Source organism: Electrona antarctica (assembly GCF_951216825.1).
Source record: "Electrona antarctica genome assembly, chromosome: 12".
Lineage (NCBI taxonomy): Eukaryota > Metazoa > Chordata > Actinopteri > Myctophiformes > Myctophidae > Electrona > Electrona antarctica.
Window position 1 is genome coordinate 40422435 of NC_136793.1, and position 24328 is coordinate 40446762.

The window sequence follows — 24328 nt, forward strand, 5'->3', positions numbered from 1 at the left end:
ATATGCCTCGTCATCATCGCACCTGCTCCAAACCTACCGGGTGTGCGGAAGTCATCTCTCTATAAATGTCTTCACTTGAAACATAAACATTTTAACACATTTTTAAAGTAGGCCTATATCTAGCATTATCATGTCAATTCAGTAAAATCATCACTTACAAACACAGAGAGAACCAGAGCCACTATATTGATGGGCCACGCAGGGCAGAAACAGGTGAACATGGTGAACAAGAGGTAGTTCCGCAAAGGGGGAATACCCTGAGATTCCCCTTTCCCAGGGCCCAGGTGGTCCTTACTCCCAACCATGAAGCCTTTGGTGGTGGTGTACAGTCCAAATGGAGAAGGTACTGCAGATGGACACAGGCAAAGTGTATGCGTGTCCTAATGAAAGGGAAACATCCGCTAGTTAGGATAGACAAGAGTGACTGAGACTGGCTGCTGTAAAGGCAGAGTAGCCAGGGGACTAGAGTCACACAGACGAGAGTGACATTTTAATTTCAGGAAGTGAACTCATCGACTGACATCTCAATGGCCTGAGGGTCAGAACAAGTTACGGTTATTCAGTCTTGAGTAGTGGAATGTGATGTACAGTAAGTAGTGTATGGGGGGGGGGGGTGGTCGGGTTTCAATAGGAAGGCAGCCAAAAGCACTGCTATGTGTGACTGTGAGTTCCATTCCTTCAACGAACATGGCTAGAACCGGTATTGGGGACATGGAAAAAAAACACAAATGTTGAGACAGAAGTGGAATGTTTTAAAATAATTTATTAGGAATTTTAAAAAGTTGTTTTTGTTTTTGTTCAAGGAAGAAATACAAAAAAAAAATCTGAATAGGTTACAGTGTTGACACGATTGTTATTTTTCAGTGAAAACAGCATTGTGTGTACTACCATGGTAGTCTGCAGCAGAGTGAGAAACTTATCAAAATCTAGAGTGCTTTGTTCTCAAACTAACATTAGAAGGAAACACATTTATCATGATCTGCCAGTGCAACATCCTAGTAACTCGTAACAAAATGACACTGTGTGACGTCGCTACAGTGTGTGTCATCCAGTGGATATGCAGCGTATCAGTCATGTATTGTGTATGGGGGCTGGTATTACAGGTAAACAGAGGATAAAAGATGATGCTCCCTTATTGGAAAAGCCACATTTCGGAGAGACCGTTATCCACCCACTCACACACAGACAAAGATGTTAATGTAACAAAAAAAAAGACGAGGTTAAAATTTCACATTTGCAACTGAAATACCCATCCCCCAAAACAGTACATGGCACACATGGAAACCAATACATCATGTAATAACCACATAAAGCCCACACACAATCTGCAGAACAATCCAGTTGTAACCATACATCGGTAACTTTTCATTGGCCGCGATTGGTTCTGCACATTAGTCCTTCATGTTTTCTTTAACAATCACCATTATGTTAAAAATTACATTTAAAAAAAAACATTGACATGATAAAGTAAGAAAACGGCATGTATTTTTCCTCTCCCGGTGAATGAGCATTTTTATACTCATAGATCCCCATGGTGAAGTAGTGTCTCAAAAGCCAAACCCTGATATTGTCTTGGGTTCATTCACAGCTGAAGGATAAATCATTTCACTTTAATGGGCCTGAGGCAGTTGAACTTAAAATTACATTAGAAAAAGCATCAGTTAAAAAAAAACCCAAATGAAAAAAACATGACACTGTTAAAAGTAGAATATGGCTGGTCTAATTATAACGTACGGAGAAAAGGATGACAATCGTGATCGAATCTACGGTATAATATGTAACAGTCGAAGATGTTTTGATGCCTTTCAGGATAAATGAAACAAAGTCTGTAGAATAAAATACAAATTATCGCACACATCTCCTACCTCCCAGACCCCAGCTTTAGTGAAACCCCTGTAACACAGAGTTGTATTTACAATATTTTACAAAATCGTACGGCTCATGATTTATGTGGCCGTAGCCGGGCTTGTGATAATAACAATAACGATCGTTATCATTTGGTCATTATCAGCATAAGTTCTTGTTAAAAACCTACCAAGATATACATTTTGTGACACATTTTCCAAAAATAGTATTAATCAGAAATGTTCTGTTAAAATTCAGTACAAACTTAGTGACAAATATACACATATTTGGAACAAATTAAAGTTCCTTTCACCAGTTCAGAATCAGGTTCAAACAGGAAGTCAAATAAACCAACCAAATAGTCAAAACATACACGGAACAACACAATAACCACAAAACAATAAGGTAACATAAACAGGAGGGGAAAACACACAACTAAGGAATACAGCATCTGTATGAGTTTCAATTAGAAGTACATAGCCTTAAAATATTTTCAAATGTCTTGCTCCTGCAGGTCAACTAAAATCTCAGCTTTGTTTTCTGACAGGAGGTGGAGTTGGGCTTCCCCAGACATAAGCGGTCATCAGCAGGGTGCAGGTTGGTTTGGGGTCAGGGGTCATGCTACAGCTGCCACAGCCAGACAGGTGGACCAGACAGAGGCAGGCCAGATCAGCTCCAAGTAGCTTCAACTCTTCCCAGCTCTCAGTCAGTGGCATCTGCAATTACACGTCGTACTGGGATTAATCACGTGTCTTTCATAATGGAGCAATGGCATAATTCCATTGTTTAAAACTCTGATTTGAAAAACTGATTTGACTCACTCTCTCAATGGTAGCCATTAGTGAAAGCTGTAGCAATCAAAGGCCCCTGTAGGAACAAACACATAGATTCAAGGTTACTGCCTCATAGGGCTGCAACTATGCATTGCTTCTTAGCCATTATTATACAACAGGTCGTTTTGAGGAAGCAATCTGATTGGTTGAAACAGCTTTATAGCCGTGCTTAAACAGCAGTATAGGAACGCCTAATCAAAACAAAGAAATCACCTGCTCTGTTCTCCCAGAGCGCAGCAGACTGGGTTGCTAAGCTAGCTAGTTTCTTGGGACATTTGTGGTCGTAGTGGCTACATCTGTCATTAAACAATTATGATTGTTTTAGTGATTATCTTAGTTTTAAGGGTAACTGACAACTGTTGTATAATTGCAATATTACACTGTGTGTGTGTGTGTGTTTCAATTAATACAAAATGTAATCCATCTAATCAAATTACACGAGAGCGAGAGGGTGTTCTTTATCGTCATTAATGCACTTCTGCGCTGCATTTCGGAGCATCGCAGGCGTGCATTAATGATGATAAAGAACACCCTCTCGCTCTCGTGTAATATTGCTTAATTTGATTAGATTACTCACATTTTCGATGAATCGAAAAACACACACACACACACACACACACACACACACACACACACACACACACACACACACACACACACACACACACACACACACACACACACACACACACACACACACACACACACACACACACACACACACACACACACACACACACACACACACACAGGTCTCGTGAATTTATAGATTATCAGAAGTCCCAGTATCCCTTGGGTACCTCAAACATCAACATCATCATCATCATCATCAACAACACTTAGCCTACACCACTTTAACATAGGAACAAATATGCTGCATAAATACATAAGCAACAAGGCATGTAAAGTGATCAGGGTCTTACCCCCAAACTATGACCGAATCCAGCGTTTGGGGAGGGGCTTGCAGCACTGAGGTAACTGCTCACAGCAGACTCCTGACTGGCGGCTCCATATAGGTCTGCCATCGTTGGCCCAGGGCTGCTAGTACCCAGGAACCCAGAACGGGAGGGGGCGTTGCCTTTGAAAGAAAGAAAGAAAGAAAGAAAGAAAGAAAGAAAGAAAGAAAGAAAATAAATTGGATTTGGATATTTTATAATATACACAATGTGAAAGGAGGGACACCCGCACACTGCCACTTGCTGGGTTTAGAGCATTTTATTAAAGCAACGTTTCGGTCTTGCAAGACCGAAACGTTGCTTTAATAAAATGCTCTAAACCCAGCAAGTGGCAGTGTGCGGGTGTCCCTCCTTTCACATTGTATATGCCTCGTCATCATCGCACCTGCTCCAAACCTACCGGGTGTGCGGAAGTCATCTCTCTATAATATACACAATCAAATCCAGTGTTCATTTAACTCTGAAGGAGTAAAGTCTGCCTCTTGTCAGTGAGAATGATTATGTGAGGGCATTTTCAAAACACAAAGACTGCTGGATGGAAAAAAACTAAACTATGTAATGTAAGGGAAAATAGAAACCACGTGTTGTCTAAATATGACATACAGTAGATAAATGATGGACTAACCATGGCAAACAGTATATAGACATAGGACTATTAAACCATGACATACATTATGATAGACATAGGACTAACCATGACATACATTATGATACATAGGACTAACCATGACATACATTATGATACATAGGACTAACCATGACATACATTATGATACATAGGACTAACCATGACATACATTATGATACATAGGACTAACCATGACATACATTATGATACATAGGACTAACCATGACATACATTATGATACATAGGACTAACCATGACATACATTATGATACATAGACATAACCATGACAACCTGATTGATAGACATACCGTAGGACATACCTCTAGCTACTGCTGCTGCTGCAGCAGCGGCTGCCATTGGTCCGTAGGCTGTGAGAGGAATGGCTGAGGAGACGAGGAGGAGGCCCAGGTTAAACAGCGCATGTATTTTCAATCCAATTTGTAGTGATACCTACATGCATCTGAGCAGGACACTTCATTTTTTTCATTTATGCCAGACTATCTCTTCCACAATCTTAACCCATTTTGGGCGGGAACCCCTTTTGGTGTTAGCATTACGTTAAGCTCATAGCGCGCCACCGAGTGGCGCGCTACGAGCTTGTAGGTCTGCTATTTTTGAAAAATCGAAGAACCACTGACACAAACATAGCTTTTTCCAAAAACTGTCAGGATGTAGAAGACATTTTTAGAATCTGATCTCAGGTCAAAATTGGTTAATACTACAAACAGTCATTCCATGATTCCAGCGGGTCACAGTTGAGAACAGAATTGCCATGCTCTTCAGACCGGACGGTTATTTGACCAATCACAACACATCGTTCATGATTTAGAATTTTAAAATATCTTAATAAGCATCTAGCTAGATAGGCTTCAACTAATTTGGTATGCAGATTTACACGACTGCACAGGCGAAATGGAAGTGGGGAAATTACATGACATTGTTATTTTATACTCTTGCTTAGAGCTTTCTAATTACAGTACGGGCGATAGCATTTGAGAATTGTTGGAGACAACACTTCCATCTTGAAAGACTACAGTACAGGAGGAGGGTACTGGTGCAAAGCAGTCAGGCTAACATGTGGGTCTGTATTTGCACCAACGGGGCAACGAGGACATTACAGGAGGAGGCCTTTAAACAAGAGTGAAATTATCGTGGATACTGTCAGTCATCATGTCATCAGATTCATGTATCCATGGAGAATTGACTAACACAAACATACAAACCAAGGCCTATGAAGTGAGTGCTGTGAGTGCGTATTGATGGACTGTATAGCCTGATTTATAGTTTGTAGTACAGTGGTGGCACACAATGCATTGTGCGTTAGTTGTAAATCGTCTATTTTCAGTGTGCAACACTGCACAATGAAGCATAAATCAGGTTGAAGTGTTATGGGTGTGTGTGTGTGTGTGTGTGTGTGTGTGTGTGTGTGTGTGTGTGTGTGTGTGTGTGTGTGTGTGTGTGGGCGTCTGCTGAACATGGTGTGTGGCAGATGGAAAACATGCTGCTTGTAAAGCACAGAGGAGGGACAGACAGACAGACGGACGGACGGACTGACTGACCTGTGAGTTCAGGGGGGTGGGGTGATGTCAGAAGGGGAGTCCTCTCTAAGTGGAATTCTAGAACAGAAACATCAGAGTGCTGCATGGTCACCACCAACATGGATAAGGAGGAAACAAGTACGCAAGTACGCAAGTACGCACGCACGCACGCACGCACGCACGCACGCACGCAGTTTCTCATGTGCTGTACTTCACTTAACTCTCAAAAACTCTCTCTCTCCCTCTATTTCCCACAGACTCACACACATGTACATACAAAAAATGCTTTCTCTCGCACGCACGCGTGCGAGCACACACGCACACGCGCGCGCACACACACACACACACACACACACACACACACACACACACACACACACACACACACACACAATATGCTCTCTAACACACAGGGAAATCACAGCACATGCACAGAGCAGAGGCCAGGATGTTTACATTAGGACACGCAAGAGGGCATTATTGAGACACGTAAGAGTAAATGTGATGTGTAATCATTAAATGTCACAAGTGACATTCACATTCACATAATTTGAATGTGCTATCCCACAAGTTGTCCAGCTACGTACACAAGATAATTAAGCAGATTCAATTCCACTGTTACAAGCAGCCAATGCCACTCCAGAGTTATACTTGGTTGCACGCCGTGTTGCGCACCAAAACTCTACAAGCTCAGTCACAAGGCGTCGCAGCATTACATGTTGTGAACTTGTAGATCAGTTATTTTCGGTGCACGACACCAGTGCGCAACCAAGTATAAATCACCCTTAAAGGGTCGTTCATGTGCTTCCATGGCAACATGTTTGTATTGCGTGTAAGCAAATTCCACCAGAATGGAAACTCACAGAGGAACAAAGGAGGGAATAGTTTTGTTCATTTTGGTATCACCTATTCCGTCCACCAAGGCTTGCTAACTGGGATGGCATGCTCTTCGACAGACAAGAAAGGCCAACCAACCACTGCTTGGCTAGCGACACACTTCACAAGCCACTATGCCTTGCTGTGTTGATGTGCCTGCCTTGTTGTCAGGTGATTTGAAAAGTCATGCATTTGATGTAAAACATCATGACATGACATGACGATGAGTGGACCAAAACGAGCGCTCATGAACTCAACTCATGGCGGAAATTGCTTACAAGCGCATATGTTTGTGACAGAGGGGCTTTTAGCTGTCAGTTCAACATGCCATCTAAAACAGTACAGGGCTAACAGCTCAAAGGTCATCCATTGTATGGTAAAAGTCTAGACCCGTGATTAGTGTGATGTGAGAGAACCCCTTCCCTGCCATAATAGCTTTACACTCGCCTCTCGTCTCTTGCAAAACTGGTCAAGAAATGAGCACCTTATGAGAGTCCAGGCAATGGCCAACCATGATTGTCATTCCTGTTCTACCCAACACACGATGAAAGCAATACAGTGCATCAACTGCAAACTATTATACCTTTCCAAAGTGATAAAACTTACCAGGGAAATTACCAGGGAACTGGTAGGTCACCCCTGGATATCCAGGGGTGAGGCCGGCGTAGCTTCGGCTAGTGTGGTAGGTGGTCGTCTGGAACCCTGGATAACCTGTGGGGACAAAGTCAGAATCAGAATCCCAGGAACAAGAATTTGAGAAAGAATTAGCTGAAAGGACATTTGGAACGTTTCACAGTGTGCTTACTGACACACACGTGATGAAAGGATAACAGGATACCCTTGTATTCAGTGCAATGGAGACACTTGACTAACTTGTGTAGCTTGTGGTTTGTACAGAACAATGCTGCCCCTATCTGTGAACAGTAGTACCGTCCACAAGATGCAGGTGAGCGATACTCTACACCTGGATGTATTCACAAAGACAGCACTGAGCTGTCTTTGTGTCCGAGAGTTTAGTCTCACTTTCCTGTCTCCAGGCTTATCTGTTGACTTTCCTTATTCCCTCCTTCACTCTCCGCCTTGGGAGGATACGTGTCAATGCAGATCATGCTACAAAGCTAATTGTTAACATGTCACGGAGCAACTGGCTTCCAGGAAAAACAAGCTTAGGTGACATTCTGAAGGATAACAACACTACGGTTCAGTGCCACCGCCTAGAGGTAAGAAACAATTAAATGTATTTTTTGCAGAAGGCTAGCCTTATATCCTGAACTCCAGTATTAAATGTTTTTTTTGTGGCTTTCGCCTTTATTTTATATTTTTTATGGAGGGACAGACAGTAGGCTGACAGGAAATGGGGAGAGAGATGGGGGAAGACATGCAGTAAAGGCCGTCGGGATCGGGAGTCGAACCCGTGGCACACTGCCAGACTGGATTACCAGCCAAGGTGCCTGGACCACTGAACCATGGCCCAGGCCTGAACTCCAGTATTGACCCCTGTCCAACTTGCAGTTCTTAGATTGAACAGTAGGTGGTGGTACTGTCATGGTAATAATTGGTTCAGACCCAGACACATATAGAACAAGCTTTTACTTTATACAGGGGGAAATTATTAATGAGAATGAATGAATGACACAGTCCTGACCCTCCAGCGTTCTAACAATCAAGGTTCACATGAACGTTGGAGGGCTTCCAAAAGGTGGGAGGAGACTGACCCGTCCAGCGGCTAGTCAAGTGGTAAAGTGCTCTCCACATGAGCTAGTGGTACCACGTGACCTTTTAAGGTTGCCAGGATGGCTTGTCTGATTGCCACGGTATAAGGTGTCATTAAGAGGAGGAAAAGGTAACACAGGGTCACATCCTTGTTTGTCCCGATGATCAACGTAAACTTACCCAGCATGCCGATGCCAAGCATGAAGGCATCCATTCCATAAGGCATCACCCGGGAGCGCCCCCTGGCCGAACCCGTGGGCGACATGACTTCCTTGGGCTGAGCCTTCTTACACTCCACCTGTTACACCAGACGCAGACATTTGGAAGAGATGGGAATCAGATGCTGGTCGTTGTTCTCCGTGATCTCCGTGAATCAATTTGTAACTCTGATGCTATACAAAATGTGTGTTTGTACACCCTCAGGGTTAAGCTATTAAAACCTGAGGCCGATTTGTTTTTTAAGTCAGTGGTTCTCAAACATCTTCATGTCAAGGAGCCCCACAATTATATATATTTGGCCGCCGACCTCCATCTCAGACTATTTTGTTCCAGGGACCCCCAGAAGCAAAGATTTGAGTTGAAAACGTTCGCTGTGATAGAATAATATATTTTCACGATTTAAAAAAAATAGCAGATCTACAACCCTGTGTGTAGGGACTTTATTTTTGTATTTTTACGTTAACCACTTCAACCCTCGCATCCCTATGCTGGGGGGAACATTAGCAACAAAAAAAACAGATCTGCGGCGCACTGTGAGGTCGACCATTTTCGGCGAAGAGGTATGGTGCACAGGGAAAAAAGGGCAGACCAAAAGAGCAGGTCAAGTTTACAACGTATTAGTGATTGAGATATAAGGGTTTAAGTCTGTCTGAAAATACACATTTAACATCAATCCGATATGTAGTGAGCGACGGGGGTTCCTGGCCCTGCTTCATCTCTCTCTCAGACTCAGCTAAGGGGTCCTTGGCATGAAAGACGTTGAAGACCTCTGGTGTAGGAAACAAGTGTAGAGAGAGCTCACCATCTTATTGTTGATCTCGTGGAAGTGAATCTCACAGACTTTCTCTACCACGTCCTCATTCTCAAACGTCACAAAGCCAAAGCCTGGAGAGAAGGAAGACACTTGATAAGACACTTGATGTAGCTGATATATACAGTTGGAGGCCATCGATATTGTCCTTTTCTTTTTGCTGAGGTTTGCGTGATCTGCGCGAAAGGACAGTTAACCCATTTTGGGCGGGAACCCCTTTTGGTGTTTTAAACATTATGTTATAATTTAGCTATTGAAAAATAGCAGATCTACAAGCTCATAGCGCGCCACCGAGTGGCGCGCTACGAGCTTGTAGGTCTGCTATTTTTGAAAAATCGTGAAAATATTTATTTCAGAAAACTGGAGGATTTAGAAGGATTTTTTTAAAATTTTGAGGTCTGGCCTAAATGGGTCAAATGATAAGGGACTATATCGGTGGCACCCAACTGTAGCTGATATATAGTTCATTTGACTTGACCCGGTTTAGGGTTATGACCTTTTATTTAACCACTTGAACGCTAGCATCCCTATTCTGGGCTTGTCATAATAGGTGAACATTATTTGGTGAAAAGACGGAATGACGTAATCATGTATAGAAATGCTGTTGAAAGTCTGTATACAGTATATACTGTACATGTCCATTCATATATTCATTTGCAATAGATGCATAGTTTAATTGCTGATATATTGCACATGTATGCTTATATTTATTCATAGAATATACATATGTTAATTGTTAAATTAGTCAGACCAAGTGCAGATTCCCAGTGTCAGACTCTAAGTCTGGGTATTTTATTTTTTATTTAATCTTAACTCTCTACTTTTGCCTGTACCACTACCTATCCTGTGCTTCACACATCACTTACTGCTGTTTCATGCTATATGACACTGGGATTTCCCCACAGGAATCAATGTTATCTAAAACAAATCGTGTGAAGTGAGAGGCGCTCTTATCATCATACAGTATTCCGTGCTCAGCCAATCAAATCATCACAAATATCATTCCGGCCAATCACTTTTGGCGTCTTCACTTTTCTGCCCTTACTTTTATCTTCAATATGTACTTTGCTTAGCCAATCTTGTAAACTGTAAACTAAACTTTCAACCACAAGTTTCCATTAATTCATAGTGAGTACACATACGCATATATTATAAGAAACACTTTAAATTAGAGCTATAAGACACACAGCAGGCCTTATGTGCTGCAGCAATACTACAACCTCTAGTAAATGCTACATGAATAACCGCTTATCACATAATAACCCCCCCCCCTCATTCAACGCAACTATTATGCACTCATCCCTCCCTCCCTGCCTGCCAGAAGGCCAAGGCAAAGCCAGTAGGCTGTCATAATCGATCAGCCCTGTGGTGGAGGCACTTACAGAGGCTTTGCCCTTATCCCGATTAACGGACTGGCTAATTAGCCTAGCCTTGTTCTGTTCCTCTCCCTCCAGCTCAGCCCACAGGAAGGAGGAGGCCCAGGGGGTAGGGATCAATAGGGAGCCAGGCAGGACCCGGAGGTGAGGAAGAGGAGAGAGGGGAGCAACGGGAGGAGAAGAGGCAGAGTACAGATGAAGAGGCACTGGGGCAGAAACGGGAGAGGGAGCGGTCAGTCGGTCTCACCTCGGTGTCTGTTGGTGGTCTTGTCGAACATGAGCATGGCGTCGTCGACCTGAGGGAGACAAACGACACAGTTTTACCCAGTGTTTTCTCTCTCTCTCTCCCACTATGCGCCATATTGCCTGACCTCACCCCCTTCTCAAGTTCTGCAGGGAGGCTGAGCAACAGATGGACAGAAGGGGGTGTGTGGGGAGAATGGAGGTGGGGGGTTACAGAAAGGGGAAGACAGTGAGTTGGATGGGGGTAAAGAGACAAAACCAATAATGCAGAAAGGCGAGAAGTTGTGGTATGTGTACAGGTTATAGTAACACACAAAATGGCCACAGAATAGTCAAATTTGTGTTCGCTGCTAAGCTGCCTGGTTACAATCCCTCTCAGACAGAGCTCATAATCCCCCATGACCCCCCCTCAGTTTTCCAAAGTTTGACATTCCCATGGCAACTGTACAAAAAGTTGTTCAAAAAGAGAGATCGCTTGAGCCAACGTCAAATATCGTTGATGAATAGTCGGAGAGCTCCAGTCTGGGACAAAGCGGCAAGTGAGAGCGAGAGAGAGATTGATAGAGACAGAAAGAGAGATTGAGAGAGACAGAAAGAGAGAGAGAGAGAGAGAGAGAGAGAGAGAGAGAAATAAAGAGAAAAGCACACGGTCACAAGCAAGAATCCTGTGTGGGCAGGTGTATGTATACTGGATAAGAGTAGTGACAGGTGGCGAAGCGATATGGAGAGACAGAGCACAGTGGAACCACTGAGTACTGTAAAAAAAAAAAGAAGAAAGAAAAGAGAGAGAGAGAGAGAGAGAGGGGGGGGGGGGGTTGAATGGAGCTAAAGAGGTGTACACAGAAAGAGTGAGGCAAAGTGGGAAGGGAGGAGAACGAAGAGACAAAAGAAGAGAGAGGGAGAACAAAGAGACCTGGAGGCTTTTGTTTGCTGGCACAGTCAGCCATAATTCCTCCACCTCCTCCTCTCGCTGCGACCTCTGTCTCTGTCCCTTCCTCCATTTATAGAGCAAAGACACAGGTGTCTGTCCCACACTGTAAAATCCTTGCTGTTATTTTAACTACAAATGTGACAAAATGGATCCAGAAAACTCCATTTGTAAACTCGAAGTTACAAATGAACACTGAGGATTTCACTGTGTAATACACAGACACCCGTAGTTACACATGTAAACATCAACCAACTCCTGTTCAGACAGACAGACAGACAGACAGACAGACAGACAGACAGACAGACAGACATCGCCACGTAGACAAGTAAGCGGTCCAAATAAACATTTGGTAAGTTCATCTTTGCTCTCAGTCTATAATAAGGTCATTGGCAACGCGAATAGACACCGCCGTCGTCAACAGCACTTTTTTTTGCCACCGTCACATACGCACATTTGATTCTGTCCTGTTATGTCACACCATATGCGTGTTTTGTCTTTGACCATGCGTTGGTGAACGTGCATGTGTGTGCGTATGTGTGCGTATGTGTGTGTGTGTGTGTGTGTGTGTGTGTGTGTGTGTGTGTGTGTGTGTGTGTGTGTGTGTGTGTGCGCGCACACGCATAAGAGGTTGTGTGCGCTTGTAGACCCCCAAGGGCAGTTTGTCTACAGAAAGGTCAAGGGTGAGGCAGAAGGGCCTCCAGCCAGGGTGAAAGGGGACCTGGCTGTTGGTTGAAGGCCTCTCAAATCACCCACTTCCACCCTGACATTTACGTAGCTCCAAGCCAGTCCTCTAGTCATCAATCTCCCATTTTATAATTTAACACAGTGGTTCTCAATGTGGGGTCCGGTGACCCCCGGGGTCCTCGGTGGGGTTCCAGGGTGTCCCCAGTTAAATCAAGTTAATCATCACCATTATTATGTACAGTAAATACAACAAGAGAACGTTCACGAATGTGTCTATGTATCTCAGAGTTTCTCTGTTTTATCTCAACCATAAGTGCATAGATAGTAAAGGAATTCTGGACCAAATGACAGACCATCTTGGGCCAAATCATGTCCAATAATATCATCAAATCAAATCAAACCAATGTCTGTGGCCTAATGCATATCAAATGGAGTGTATCGGCACATTAACATTTTAGACATTGATTTACCAAATGTTGGTAATTGATCAAATCTTAACTTATCGTCAACACTTTTAGAGCAACGTATAATCAGGTGCAACAGTAGAACAAGCCTGAATTTCCACCTCCCCACCACCGCAAGCAGCCAAATGTACACATGATTTTTTTAACTGAGTGCACAAATGGACCTGTACGGGCCAGAGTGAAATTAACACTATGGAGTTTACTGTATTTAAATGCAAGGGGGCCAGCAAGCTATAATCAAATTTGAGCTGACACAAAATGATTAATGGTAGGTGTAATCAAAACAACAATAACAATATGGACAGTTAATTGCATATTTAACGCTCGATATTTCAAACAGTCGTAATTTTAATGGCGTACCGCTGGACAATATTCCCTCTTCTCCCCTTTTCCCCTTCTCATCTTCTCTGTTATTCTCTCCCCAACACTCTCTCCATCCCTTTGTCCTCAACAGGACAAGGCACAAAAGGTCCACTGAGGCAATCTAATCAGGAACGTCCATGGATGGCTGGAGCCTGCATTTCAACGTCCATCCCTTTATATATAGTATCTCTCTCTCTCCAAAATTCATCCGCAACTTATGACTGGGAGAGGTATGCTATAGTGAGTTGCAGCAAAAATGTACAGCGCTGCTAATACAGTTGGAAATATCTAACTGGGAACTTCACAGTAAATAGGGAAATGTTCCCCAAGTTCAACTTGTGCTTGCTACAGTATGTGGACCAGCCCACCTGTAACTTACTGGTTGCATTTCATGCTTTTGAATGTCATGCTCAGTAGACTGGACTAGACTAGACTAGACTAGACTAGACTAGACTAGACTAGACTAGACTACACTACACTACACTACACCACTACACTACACTACACTACACTACACTACACTACACTACACTAGGTCCAGTAAACAATATTGTTTTTGTCACGGGACTTTTTTTCCACAGTGAAAGACATACTTAGGAGATGAGCAATCCTCAGTATGCAAATAGCTGCTGTATAAACTAACAAAATATTTGTCTAGCTTTGTACAATGGCATAATAGCCCTAGTGAATCCCCCATACCCCATCTTTGCCCCAGTTCCCTCTCTTACGCTTGCACTGCCCTGCTCTCTCTCTCTCTCTCTCTCTCTCTCTCTCTCTCTCTCTCTCTCTCTCTCTCTCTCTCTCGCTCTCTCTCTCTCTCTCTCTCCTCGCCCTCCCGCTCTCCCCCATGCCTTTTGTCGGCCCATCATCTATTCTCTCCTCGTGCCTTTCAAAGTCCTTCAGTGTCTTCGGCGGGGAGGCCAAACATTTGGGCATACAACATCTATTGATATAATTTCAGAACAAACTTCCTTTAGTTGAGAAAATGGCAAACCATTAGATATGCAGTATCTCGGCAGTGTCACGGTAGTATGAAACACAGGCCAGATACAGAAAAAAAACTAAGAATAAAACTGACTAGTATTACAGGGTTTGGGGACTATTGGTCAACTACTTTAGTTTACTTTTTATTTTACATTGTTACTCAACTTATGAGTTGACCATCTACCCCCCCCCCCCCCCCCCCCCCTTCCTCCCCCCTTCCCCTACTGCCCCACACACCCCCTCACCCCCCACAGCCTTCCTTCTTCAACACAAAACCCCTTACCCGCTGAATTACTTAGGGACAATGGGCAGGCCAGGTCACCACGGTAACAGGCCAGAAGGGGGTTGGGGGTAGGAGCAGCTGTTACATCAGATTAATTCAAATTCTGATAATCCCCCCCCCCCTTCCTCACCACCGCCATACACTCACTACAAAACTTTTCTCCCCTCCCCAAGGTCCCTAACATCGCAGGCTGCTCCAGCGCCGTGGTCCGCACCTCTACGAACCTCTCAGTCTCATTATTTTTCCCCTTCATACGCTCTCTCTACCTCCTCTTCTCTCCCTCTTTTTCCCGGCTTTCTCCAAGTAACTACTTAGTTCCCAGGCCGCTTCCGAAGTTCTTCTTGAAAGGGATAATACGCCGTGAATCAACTACATTGGCATCTGAATGAGAATCATTTTGCTCACCAAGTAAAATAAAATGCATGGGAATTTTGTCTCGGTGCCCTTGGCATAGCGGACAACATGGCGTCACTGTCAACCCAGCGTTTCACTGCACATACTGACTCGTGTGATAAAAGGGCAGTGTACACAATGTAATGTGACAGTTTAAGACAATACAATGCAACAGACGGTATGCAGTATGCATCACTACATACACTGCAACAACCATGCATGCACTGTAGGTTCAAGCTACGACACCACACAGTACCATCAGATGCACTCAAAATAAATATCACACGTTTCCTCTAGTCACCTTCGTTCAGAGACAAAAGCAAAAACAACCCCAGGAAGCTACTTATGAATCGCCAGGCTGATTTTATAGTTCAGGTTTAAAAACTGCAGAAGATTAACAGACATGCCACAGGCTAGTACATAGCACAGCTGTAGCTAATCAAATTAATAATGGGTTTGTTCGATTTGGGTGTGCCTTTGTGCAAGGATATACAGTAGTCAACAGTATTGTCAGTGCACATTGACGCATATTAAGTATTAACACACATTATTAATCTGATTAGGGCGATGGCCTTTGAATGGTCCCCTGGTTATGCAATACCCATTGTACTCACTGTACCTGTTGTCAGAGTACTTAGTGCAGTACTCTTTATCATAGTAGGCTACTTAGAGGCCAGCCTATGACGTCAGACTCAGTACTATGACGTTATATTGGTGCATTTGGTGGCATCAGGGATCTCCATAGACCCCTCATCAGACAACGTCACACTGATAAGAGCCAGTATGTGGGCGCAGGCTGGATTCAAAAGAATGGTCACTGCACCCGTGTGTAAAAATGGCTTGCTATCAAACTTTCAGGTGGTGTTTTCCTCCCCAGTGTGGAGGGGGCAGCCTTAGGTTGTTTACTGTGATCACTCCCTCTTGAAATAATTGAGGTAGCCCTCCTCATGACCAGGGAGCCTGCCAGCTTGCCCAGATGCAGGCAATAGAGCCAACTTTTACAGTATGCGTTGTCACGCATTGAGAACGGCCGAGATTAGCAGTCGCATCCTCAACGCGCTGTGAGCTTGTACATCAGCAATTCTCGGCACGACAAAGTATATATTTCTCATTAGGGGCCGCCTGTCCAGCCTATACACAGGAAGACGTTGAATGAACCAAAACCAGCTCTGCCCAAAACAACAAGTTTGGGGATCTGTTGAGAATTGATTACTTAAAACTATCACACACACACACACACACACACACACACACACACACACACACACACACACACACACACACACACACACACACACACACACACACACACACACACACACACACACACACACACACACACACACACACACACACACACACACACACACACACACACACACACACACACACACCATTCTTAATTTATGTAAAGACATGCCCAAAATAGGGGCGGCCATGTTGAAAATGGTTAACACTTCTATAGTTAAATATAGTTTTACACTCACCTTTCCAAACTGGTCAAAGTACTGCTTGACATCCTCTATGGTTGTGGTCACTGACAGACCTCCTACAAAGATCTTCTTAGTTCGAGTCACTAACTGAAAAAAGATCAATTCACGTGTGAACTTCACCTCTTGTATTTATCATAAGGTAATAAAGTAACCACTTGAGCCCTATTTACTTAGTTGATCGGAGTCCCCCAGGGCTCTATACTAGATCCTCTAATATTCCGCTCAACACCAAATCTCTTCTCCGAAAATAGACAATCTACAAGCTCACAAGGTGTCGCAACACGCAGTGTTGTGAGCTTGTACAGATCTGCTATTTTCACCAAATGTTCACGCCCAGAATATCAACAATATGTTGTTAGCTTGTGCACCAGTTATTTTTGGCAAGTGACACTGTCGTACTACATAGTATAAACTAGGCTTAACTCTGTGACTTGCAAACAAAAATACCAAATAAATGTTAAGCTTAGTTTGCAGATTATCTATAAACAAAAGTGGAAACCAGAGTGGGAATCTACTGAGATTGCATGTGTTTGTGAAACCCCACTCATTTCCAGTATTTCTTCTTCACATATCCATGACTTTATATCTATGTATCTATACAGTTGTGAAGGTTTATGTTAATACACAACAATGTAGTGATGTCAGCGGCAGTCATGTTCATCAGATTACAAGGTTTTAGCCCAGATAGAATGTGAGCTGTTGCACAGAAAGAGACTGACCTGCGCCGCTGAGAAACCGACAGAACTTACATCAACCCTGTTTCACTCACCTTGGGCTGGGCTCTACGAGGGAACGCAACTTTTGGATCAATCTACAGGACAGAATACAAAGACAGGAAAAAGTCAGTTTAGTCACATGTCTTGGTACCAATGAATTATCAACCCTGTGTCTTCCATCGGTGTCCTTTCCAGACCTGAGTAAAACTGTAAAAAAAAAGGGAAAATGTTTTTCTTGTTTTAACCTGCTCGGAGTCCTATGTGGGTGATATTTGTCACAGTAAATATTTTGAAATGAACAAATTCACTTGAATTTAGTAATAATGCATTTCTGTGATGATTTTAGACTTTTGAATTGTCCCGATGTAATGTGTAAATATCACTAGTCTGGCACTCCACACAGGCTAAAACAATTATTTACAAAAACACATTGACATAGTTTACATATCATGTTTTTTCACAGCCCGTCTGTGAAGGCGTAAAATAATGACGTAAAACTGCACACTTGATCTGCACACTTGTAAATGTATATTAAAGGTATATCACATATTATACTTGCTGGATAATTCACATCATACCTTTACCACATGACAGACATAACTTAATTGTCATTAAAATATAAGTCAATTCATCATTATAAATCATAAATCATTTAGAAAATGACAATGGCCTGATGCCAGATCAGAAATGAAAACCTCATATCATGATCACCTGGTCCAAGTGCCAGGCTGAGACTCCTGACCACCAGACCCAGTCTACTCATCTGTTTTGGACAGTGTGTGTGTGTATATACTATATGTCTGCATGTGGTCTCATGTGGGTTTGTTTGCTTGCATGCGCGTGTGTGTGCAAGGTTGCGTGTACCAGCACTACATGTGAGCAGCAGGCCAGCAGCATCTGTGTGCATGAATGTCCATATGGGCCGGCGTGCATGTGTGCCAGTGTGCAGGTGGAATGTCTGGGAATGTCTGCGGATCACCCCGCGACCTGCCCCTCGTCACTAAACCATGTGACATGTGATCTCCTGGAATCTCACACAGGCACTACAGTCACAAACGCATCTCACCTCCGCAACGAAAGACAGAGAGAGAGAGAGAAAGAGAGAGAGAGAGGACGAGTAGCGACAGAAAGGGACGGTACAGAGCATAAGGGAGACAAGGACGGAGGAGAGTGGACACAGACAGAGGAGTGAGAGCTGTCAATCACACACACACACTGACGGCAGGTCAACGTCGTTTTGTTTGTTTGTGTTTGTTTGTTTTTGCCCTCCTCTCCTCAGCGCTTGACGACATAAATGAAAATAAAGTTCAGGTGAAATATTGAGTGACTGATGATGCTTCATCACACTCGTGTTTTCAGCGGATCCTCTGCTCTGGAACATTTCCGTTTAGAACCGCAAAGAAACAAGGTTTAGTTCTATAAATATGATTTGTAATTGCCACACTACTAGTGCTACTTCATTGTTCATACGGTAAATAATCTGTTATGCAGTTTGATACACAATGGCCTAAAGAACCATTGCATCCATGTGCACTACTGAGCCCAGAAATTCAGATTGGACAGAGAATGACACCATGCCATGAAGATGCATACATAGACAGGCTAAAGAACTGGAATTCGTATACCTCTATATTAGTCTATGCTGTTCTAATAGAGCTAGAGAACATCTAGACTACTCCATACTGTACTGCTGTACATAATTATTATTATCACGCTAAGAGATGGTGAGACAGTACAGTGCTAATATGATTAGTCCGTAACCGTAAGAGGGTAGAGTAGAACTAGAATAGAGAAGCTATAGAACCTCTATGGTAAAACGCATGCGTTTACCAGAGTAGGGTACAGTGTTCTACTTGAATAAAAGAGTTGACGTCACTGCAGGTTTTCTAGAGAGCAGAGTGAGAAGACTAGGCTAGACTGGAGTATCAGATGCAGTTCTACTTGTTTAGTTTCTATGTTTGGCTAGACTACTCTGATAGTCACCTCCATGTCACCAACCCTCTTGACGTCCAACACTCCTGTGCACATTCAAAAACAAACAAACAAGACACACACACAAACAAAATCAACATGCGGCAACACACATCCGTGGGGGGAGGAAATTGTGGACATTAAACACACAAAGTGGAGGTGGTGAATCAAAACGGTTTCGTGGAAAGACAAGTTTTATCAACCAAAATGTTGAATAGGCTGAGAGACTTCAACTCTATATAATATAAAGGCAGATTGGTCAAAAGGCACACATTGTGTGACTTTACAGGTAAATATGCTACTAGCCTTTCTTTCATATTGAATTACACTTATTACAATGGAGAGAAACAACAAGTTTAACAAGATTTAGAGAGGTCAGAGGTTCTGTTTTAGGGAGAGGCCGCGACTCAAGCCAAGGGCCAACTACCCTGTGTTCAGAGGGAAGGTAACAGAGAGCCTGAACTTAATACCAAGAAGGGTTTATCAAATCAGGGCAATCCCTGTTGACCAATTACAGCGCAGCAACACAACAGTTGGTGAGGTGCACTGCCTGTCACCGCCCTGGCTAGGAACACACTTATTCCGACACTGATTGGTTGGGACTTAGGCTGGCACACACTCCAAGTAACATATCTGTGACTCAGAAGAACGACCCAAGCTCGTTTCCTCCAATCCTATTAGCTTTCAGATCCATACTAATCACAGATGGGGGGGTTATCTTTCCTGCTGTCCATCCCTCCTCCTCCTCCTCCTCCTCAATGGCCCGCATGATGGCTCTGACAGCAGCAAAATGGTTAACGGAGGCAGGGACGACGCAGCCACAGGCTTCCCTGATGTCCCTCTGCATTATGCAACTCAGCGCAGAGGGAACAGAGATCTTTAGTTTGACTTCAAAAGGTTTGAATAGAAACATGATTCCACAAACCTGCACTTTGATTCAACCTCCTGTGCCCCCCCCCCCCCCCTCACCACCACCACAACCACCAATTTCAACAGGAAGCTAGAAGTTGTGAACAGAGAAAGACACCCTGTGGGGTAACTAAGAACAAGCACTTGCCTAAATCCCTGTAAAACTTGCCTTCCCATGCAAAGCCAAGGGACAGACAAACTCAGGACGTGTTTGTATTAACCTTTTACCTTAATGTCTGACTGTACCACATGCTGTTTACATTTTTGACTAATATAGTATTCAAAAACTATATTTATCTGCCTCAAACAGACACAATACATATCAATGTATTTATCTAGATTACTGTATTTTCCCTTCAGTCTCTCCATAGAGCAAAGCTCTCATAATTCTCTTGCCGGAGAAGTTCAGTCAGTCGCAGCATGGCACATTCTTTCTGTTGCCACTGGAGAACTTTTCTCTCCCCACTAACAGGATAACCTGTCTGTGAGAGAGGGGGCAGGGAGTGCACTCTGTAAAAGGCCTACTCTAGTCTACTCACCACCCAACCCCTGTGGCTGATCACTGAGCTCTCTCCATGCCAAACACACACTTTCTAAGGCCACCACAGCCCCCGCCCGCACCACAGACACGCCCTAATGCCAGCCACAAGGGGCCCTGCCACGGCTGACAACCCAGCACTGGCCCACGGGCTGATCAAATGCGTAAGTGATCAAATAAAATAAAAATGAAGGTAGAGGAGCACTTATCTACTTTCTTAAAGAACCCTATCTTGTGATTTAGTTGTCTCTTTCATGACATCCACTTTTGGCAACAGTGATTGTTAATGCTAATATTATGTTTTTAAAATATTGTAAATGATGTGCATTGTTATCGTCTCTTTGCCTTTGTGTCAGAGCCATTCTTCAAGAATTGTGTGAGTGTGTGTGTGCGTGTATGTGTGTGTGTGGGAGGGGAGGGGGGGGGGGGGTCACTATGGAAACAAACCCCATGGTGAGTTAGTGCCGCCAAACCATGATGGCCCTACTTGTCATGGCTGTTGTGCCTGCAAGTGACACTGGCAGTGAGTGGGTCGTTAGAGGAAGACAAATTTAGAATTTCAGACTTCTCTATCACTTCTACACCATTTTTTTCTGACCTCCAAGTCAAGTTACAGCACTGTAACGAAACAAACAAATTTAAAAGATTCCTGGTTTTTCATTTTGTCATAATTTTATAACTCATTTTCTTTTCTTCTACCGTTTCCTACGTCTTCTCCAGTACTTCCACATGGGCCTAGAAGTGACAAGGTGTGCTGTTAAAACACATAAAAGGACGAAGAAAAGGCCTCTGCACATTTCAGTACAGTGAGTAACCCACAGCCATCACCACTCCCACCGAGAATTGGGGGGAACACAGTGGTCCCTATGGTGACCACGGGCCACATTGTTCCCAGACCAGCCCACATTCATTACTGACAAAAGACACATACACTCGCACTTTAAAATGCAGAGATTTTAAAGCACATACAACGAATACACTCTCAACACTCAAGTACAGTAGTTTCATGCGGGTAAAAGAGAAGCAAAATGTTTGCCACTTTGAGGTTTGTTCGTTTGTCATGGGATAAATATACTGGGTGAAATCCAACATGACGATGACGGAGAATTGGTTTATGAGTCACGCACTCACTGCTTTTACATCTTGATGGTTTCAAGTTGCAAATGTCCTCATATTGTTCCATGAAAAACTTGTTTTTTTGGGGTCATAGACCTGGGACAAATAACTTTCCAGGAGGAAAGTTGGAGTCCACTTCAATGAAACCAAATCAAAGATTGGTAGTGAGCACAACCCTGCACGGGTCCCCTTGTTTCTATGGAAATTGACACTGGGGCTCCAGCGAAACACTTTGTGGCCTGTTCGGCCACAGAGCGAAGCAAAGTGAAGTGAAGGAGAGCATTCTCTGTTGTGTCTCACACTGTCGACTATTTGCAACTGTACTGATAAATGGCCAACAACACAAAACACACAGGATAAATAAACTATGATCACAATATGGTGTTTGTTTGGTCAAAGAGAGACCCCTCCAAAACCAAATATAAATACATTTAAAATAGAATAACAATAATAAAGTGTTGTTGTTGGGTTTTTTGGGGGTAGGGGGGGCATAGAAGAAATGTTGCAATGTTTACACTTATGCAATGGATTATTCCATCAAATTGCTGTTCAACCAGATGCGTACAACATTGAGCTATAGGACTGGGTGGTGGAGGTGGGAAGTAAACACAGAGAACTCACTGTTTTTGAATCCAGCTCATGCCTGGTTTGGGCCAAAACTTTATCCACACCAGCCTGGTCAACAAAAGTGACAAATCCGAACCCCCTGTAAACATATAAGAGGAAGGAATCAATGACAGGAGTTGTTGGGGACGGGGTGGTGGTGATGACAACGACGAGTAATGATATCATATGAGCAGTGTGGAAACATGTTGGACAGATACACTTTCGGTTACGGATGGCTGAGAAGCCACCAGGCCTGATGGGCGCACAACTCCCTTACCTCGAGCGCTTAGTAACTGGATCCCGCATCACCATGCACTCCTTCACCTCACCATACTTGCAGAAATACTCTTTCAGGCCCTCTGGAAAAAACAAGGAGATAGGGTAAATATATTAACTATTAGCCTACCATAAAAATACAAATAAATCATGGAGAACTTATCACTTCAGAATAATAATGACACTCTTTATCGCATGGGTTTCGTTTTTTGTCAGGGTCAGATTTAGTTAAAATTGGCAGCTTAACACAAAATGGCAGTGTTAAAGGACAAAAGCTGTTAGGAAAAACACCTTGCAACTCTACAACTGTATAACTGTCTTATTACATTGTTCATTTATCTGGGGTCATTTTTATTTGAATTTAGCTTTCTAATGCTGTTGTATTACATCCTGTTATATGAAATCAGGAGGAAGCACAGAAGCACTGAATGAGAACATTTAATTTGAAACTGGTTTAATATTGAAAAGTAATCGAAGGAGACACAACAACTAAAATAGAGGCACACATATAGCCTACACAAGCAAATAAATAAGGAGTAGTCAAAAACTTTGCAAGGTGATGTGACTGTGAGTGAGTGACTATAAAAACACCAACCAAAGTTCGCATTTATTCATTTCAACGAGAGGATAAAAAGCCTTACCTTGTGTTGTTTGCCAGCTGAGTCCACCTATGAACATTTTGCTGTAAGTAAAGATTACAGGGAAAGAACATTAACATTTAGACTATTCATAGAGCCGCAGTTTGAATCACTTGTACAATTTTCAATCCGCTGATTACATTTAAACTTAACAACTTTTGGGCAGGCTAAAAACTCCCACGTTTTCGAACTGACTATTTTTTGACAATCCACATGAGGCGATTAAAGAACGGTCTCTATCCGAAGGTGTGCACTGCAGTGCGTCCCTGACTCCGCATATGCAGCAACGTAGGCTACCCAAAAAAGTGTCAACCTGACTGCAGAATCACTACTGTCCCTGTCCTCGGCAACTGGGGACTTCTCGCGACTCCCAGGTTTGTTTCTGGGCTGTATCCGAAGTACCTAGTTGGTATAGCCAGGGTAGATACGCAAGAAAGTTTTACCAGGGGTCGTGAGGGGAGTCCGCGGAGGACAGGCTACTCTGGCTCCCTTCCGTCTCCATTCCGTGCCCGTATGTTGTGTGTTCCGTTCGGCTTTTTTCCGTGCCGTGCCGTGCGGGGAAAACAGCGGAGAGTAGTGAATGATGGGGCGAGGAGGGTGGGGGGGTGTTGGCCAAGGGTTAGATGCAGAGACTCCACCTCCTCCTCCTCTCATCCTACTTCCACCTCCATCCTAAAGTCTAAAGAAGTTCACAAAGTGGTGTACTCTCTTTTTCAAACTAATTACAAATTGTTAATACAATGTATAAACCCTGTAGGTTTTAGGCATAGGCCTACTGTACAATTAAATTAAGTAAATTTAATTTCTGACCAATTTCACAGAAATGAAAAAAGAAAACTAAAATAAAGCAAAGCATGTTAGGGAGAAGTCAATAAATACTGATTACATTAGGTTATCCATTCTTTATTTGTAACATATGCCTTT

At 43.3% G+C, this 24328-nt stretch overlaps 1 protein-coding gene across 2 annotated transcripts; it reads right to left on the reverse strand.

The window, feature by feature from the left end:
* Positions 1-743: 743 nt before the first annotated feature.
* Positions 744-23985, reverse strand: LOC306933329 (RNA-binding protein Musashi homolog 1-like). Of its 2 annotated transcripts, none has more exons than XM_079515504.1 (15): positions 23848-23985; positions 23408-23448; positions 22768-22849; positions 22506-22590; positions 17404-17445; positions 16629-16721; positions 11044-11092; positions 9412-9494; positions 8571-8688; positions 7284-7388; positions 5823-5879; positions 4584-4646; positions 3602-3756; positions 2667-2712; positions 744-2561 (listed from the first exon to the last, which is right to left on the reverse strand). In XM_079515504.1, the coding sequence occupies exons 1-14, from the start codon at positions 23904-23906 to the stop codon at positions 2671-2673; spliced, it is 1074 nt and encodes a 357-aa protein (XP_079371630.1). In that variant the 5' UTR covers positions 23907-23985; the 3' UTR covers positions 744-2561; positions 2667-2670. The 2 variants fall into 2 exon arrangements, with proteins under 2 accessions (XP_079371630.1, XP_079371629.1); XM_079515503.1 differs by having other exon boundaries at positions 4572-4646.
* Positions 23986-24328: the final 343 nt, after the last annotated feature.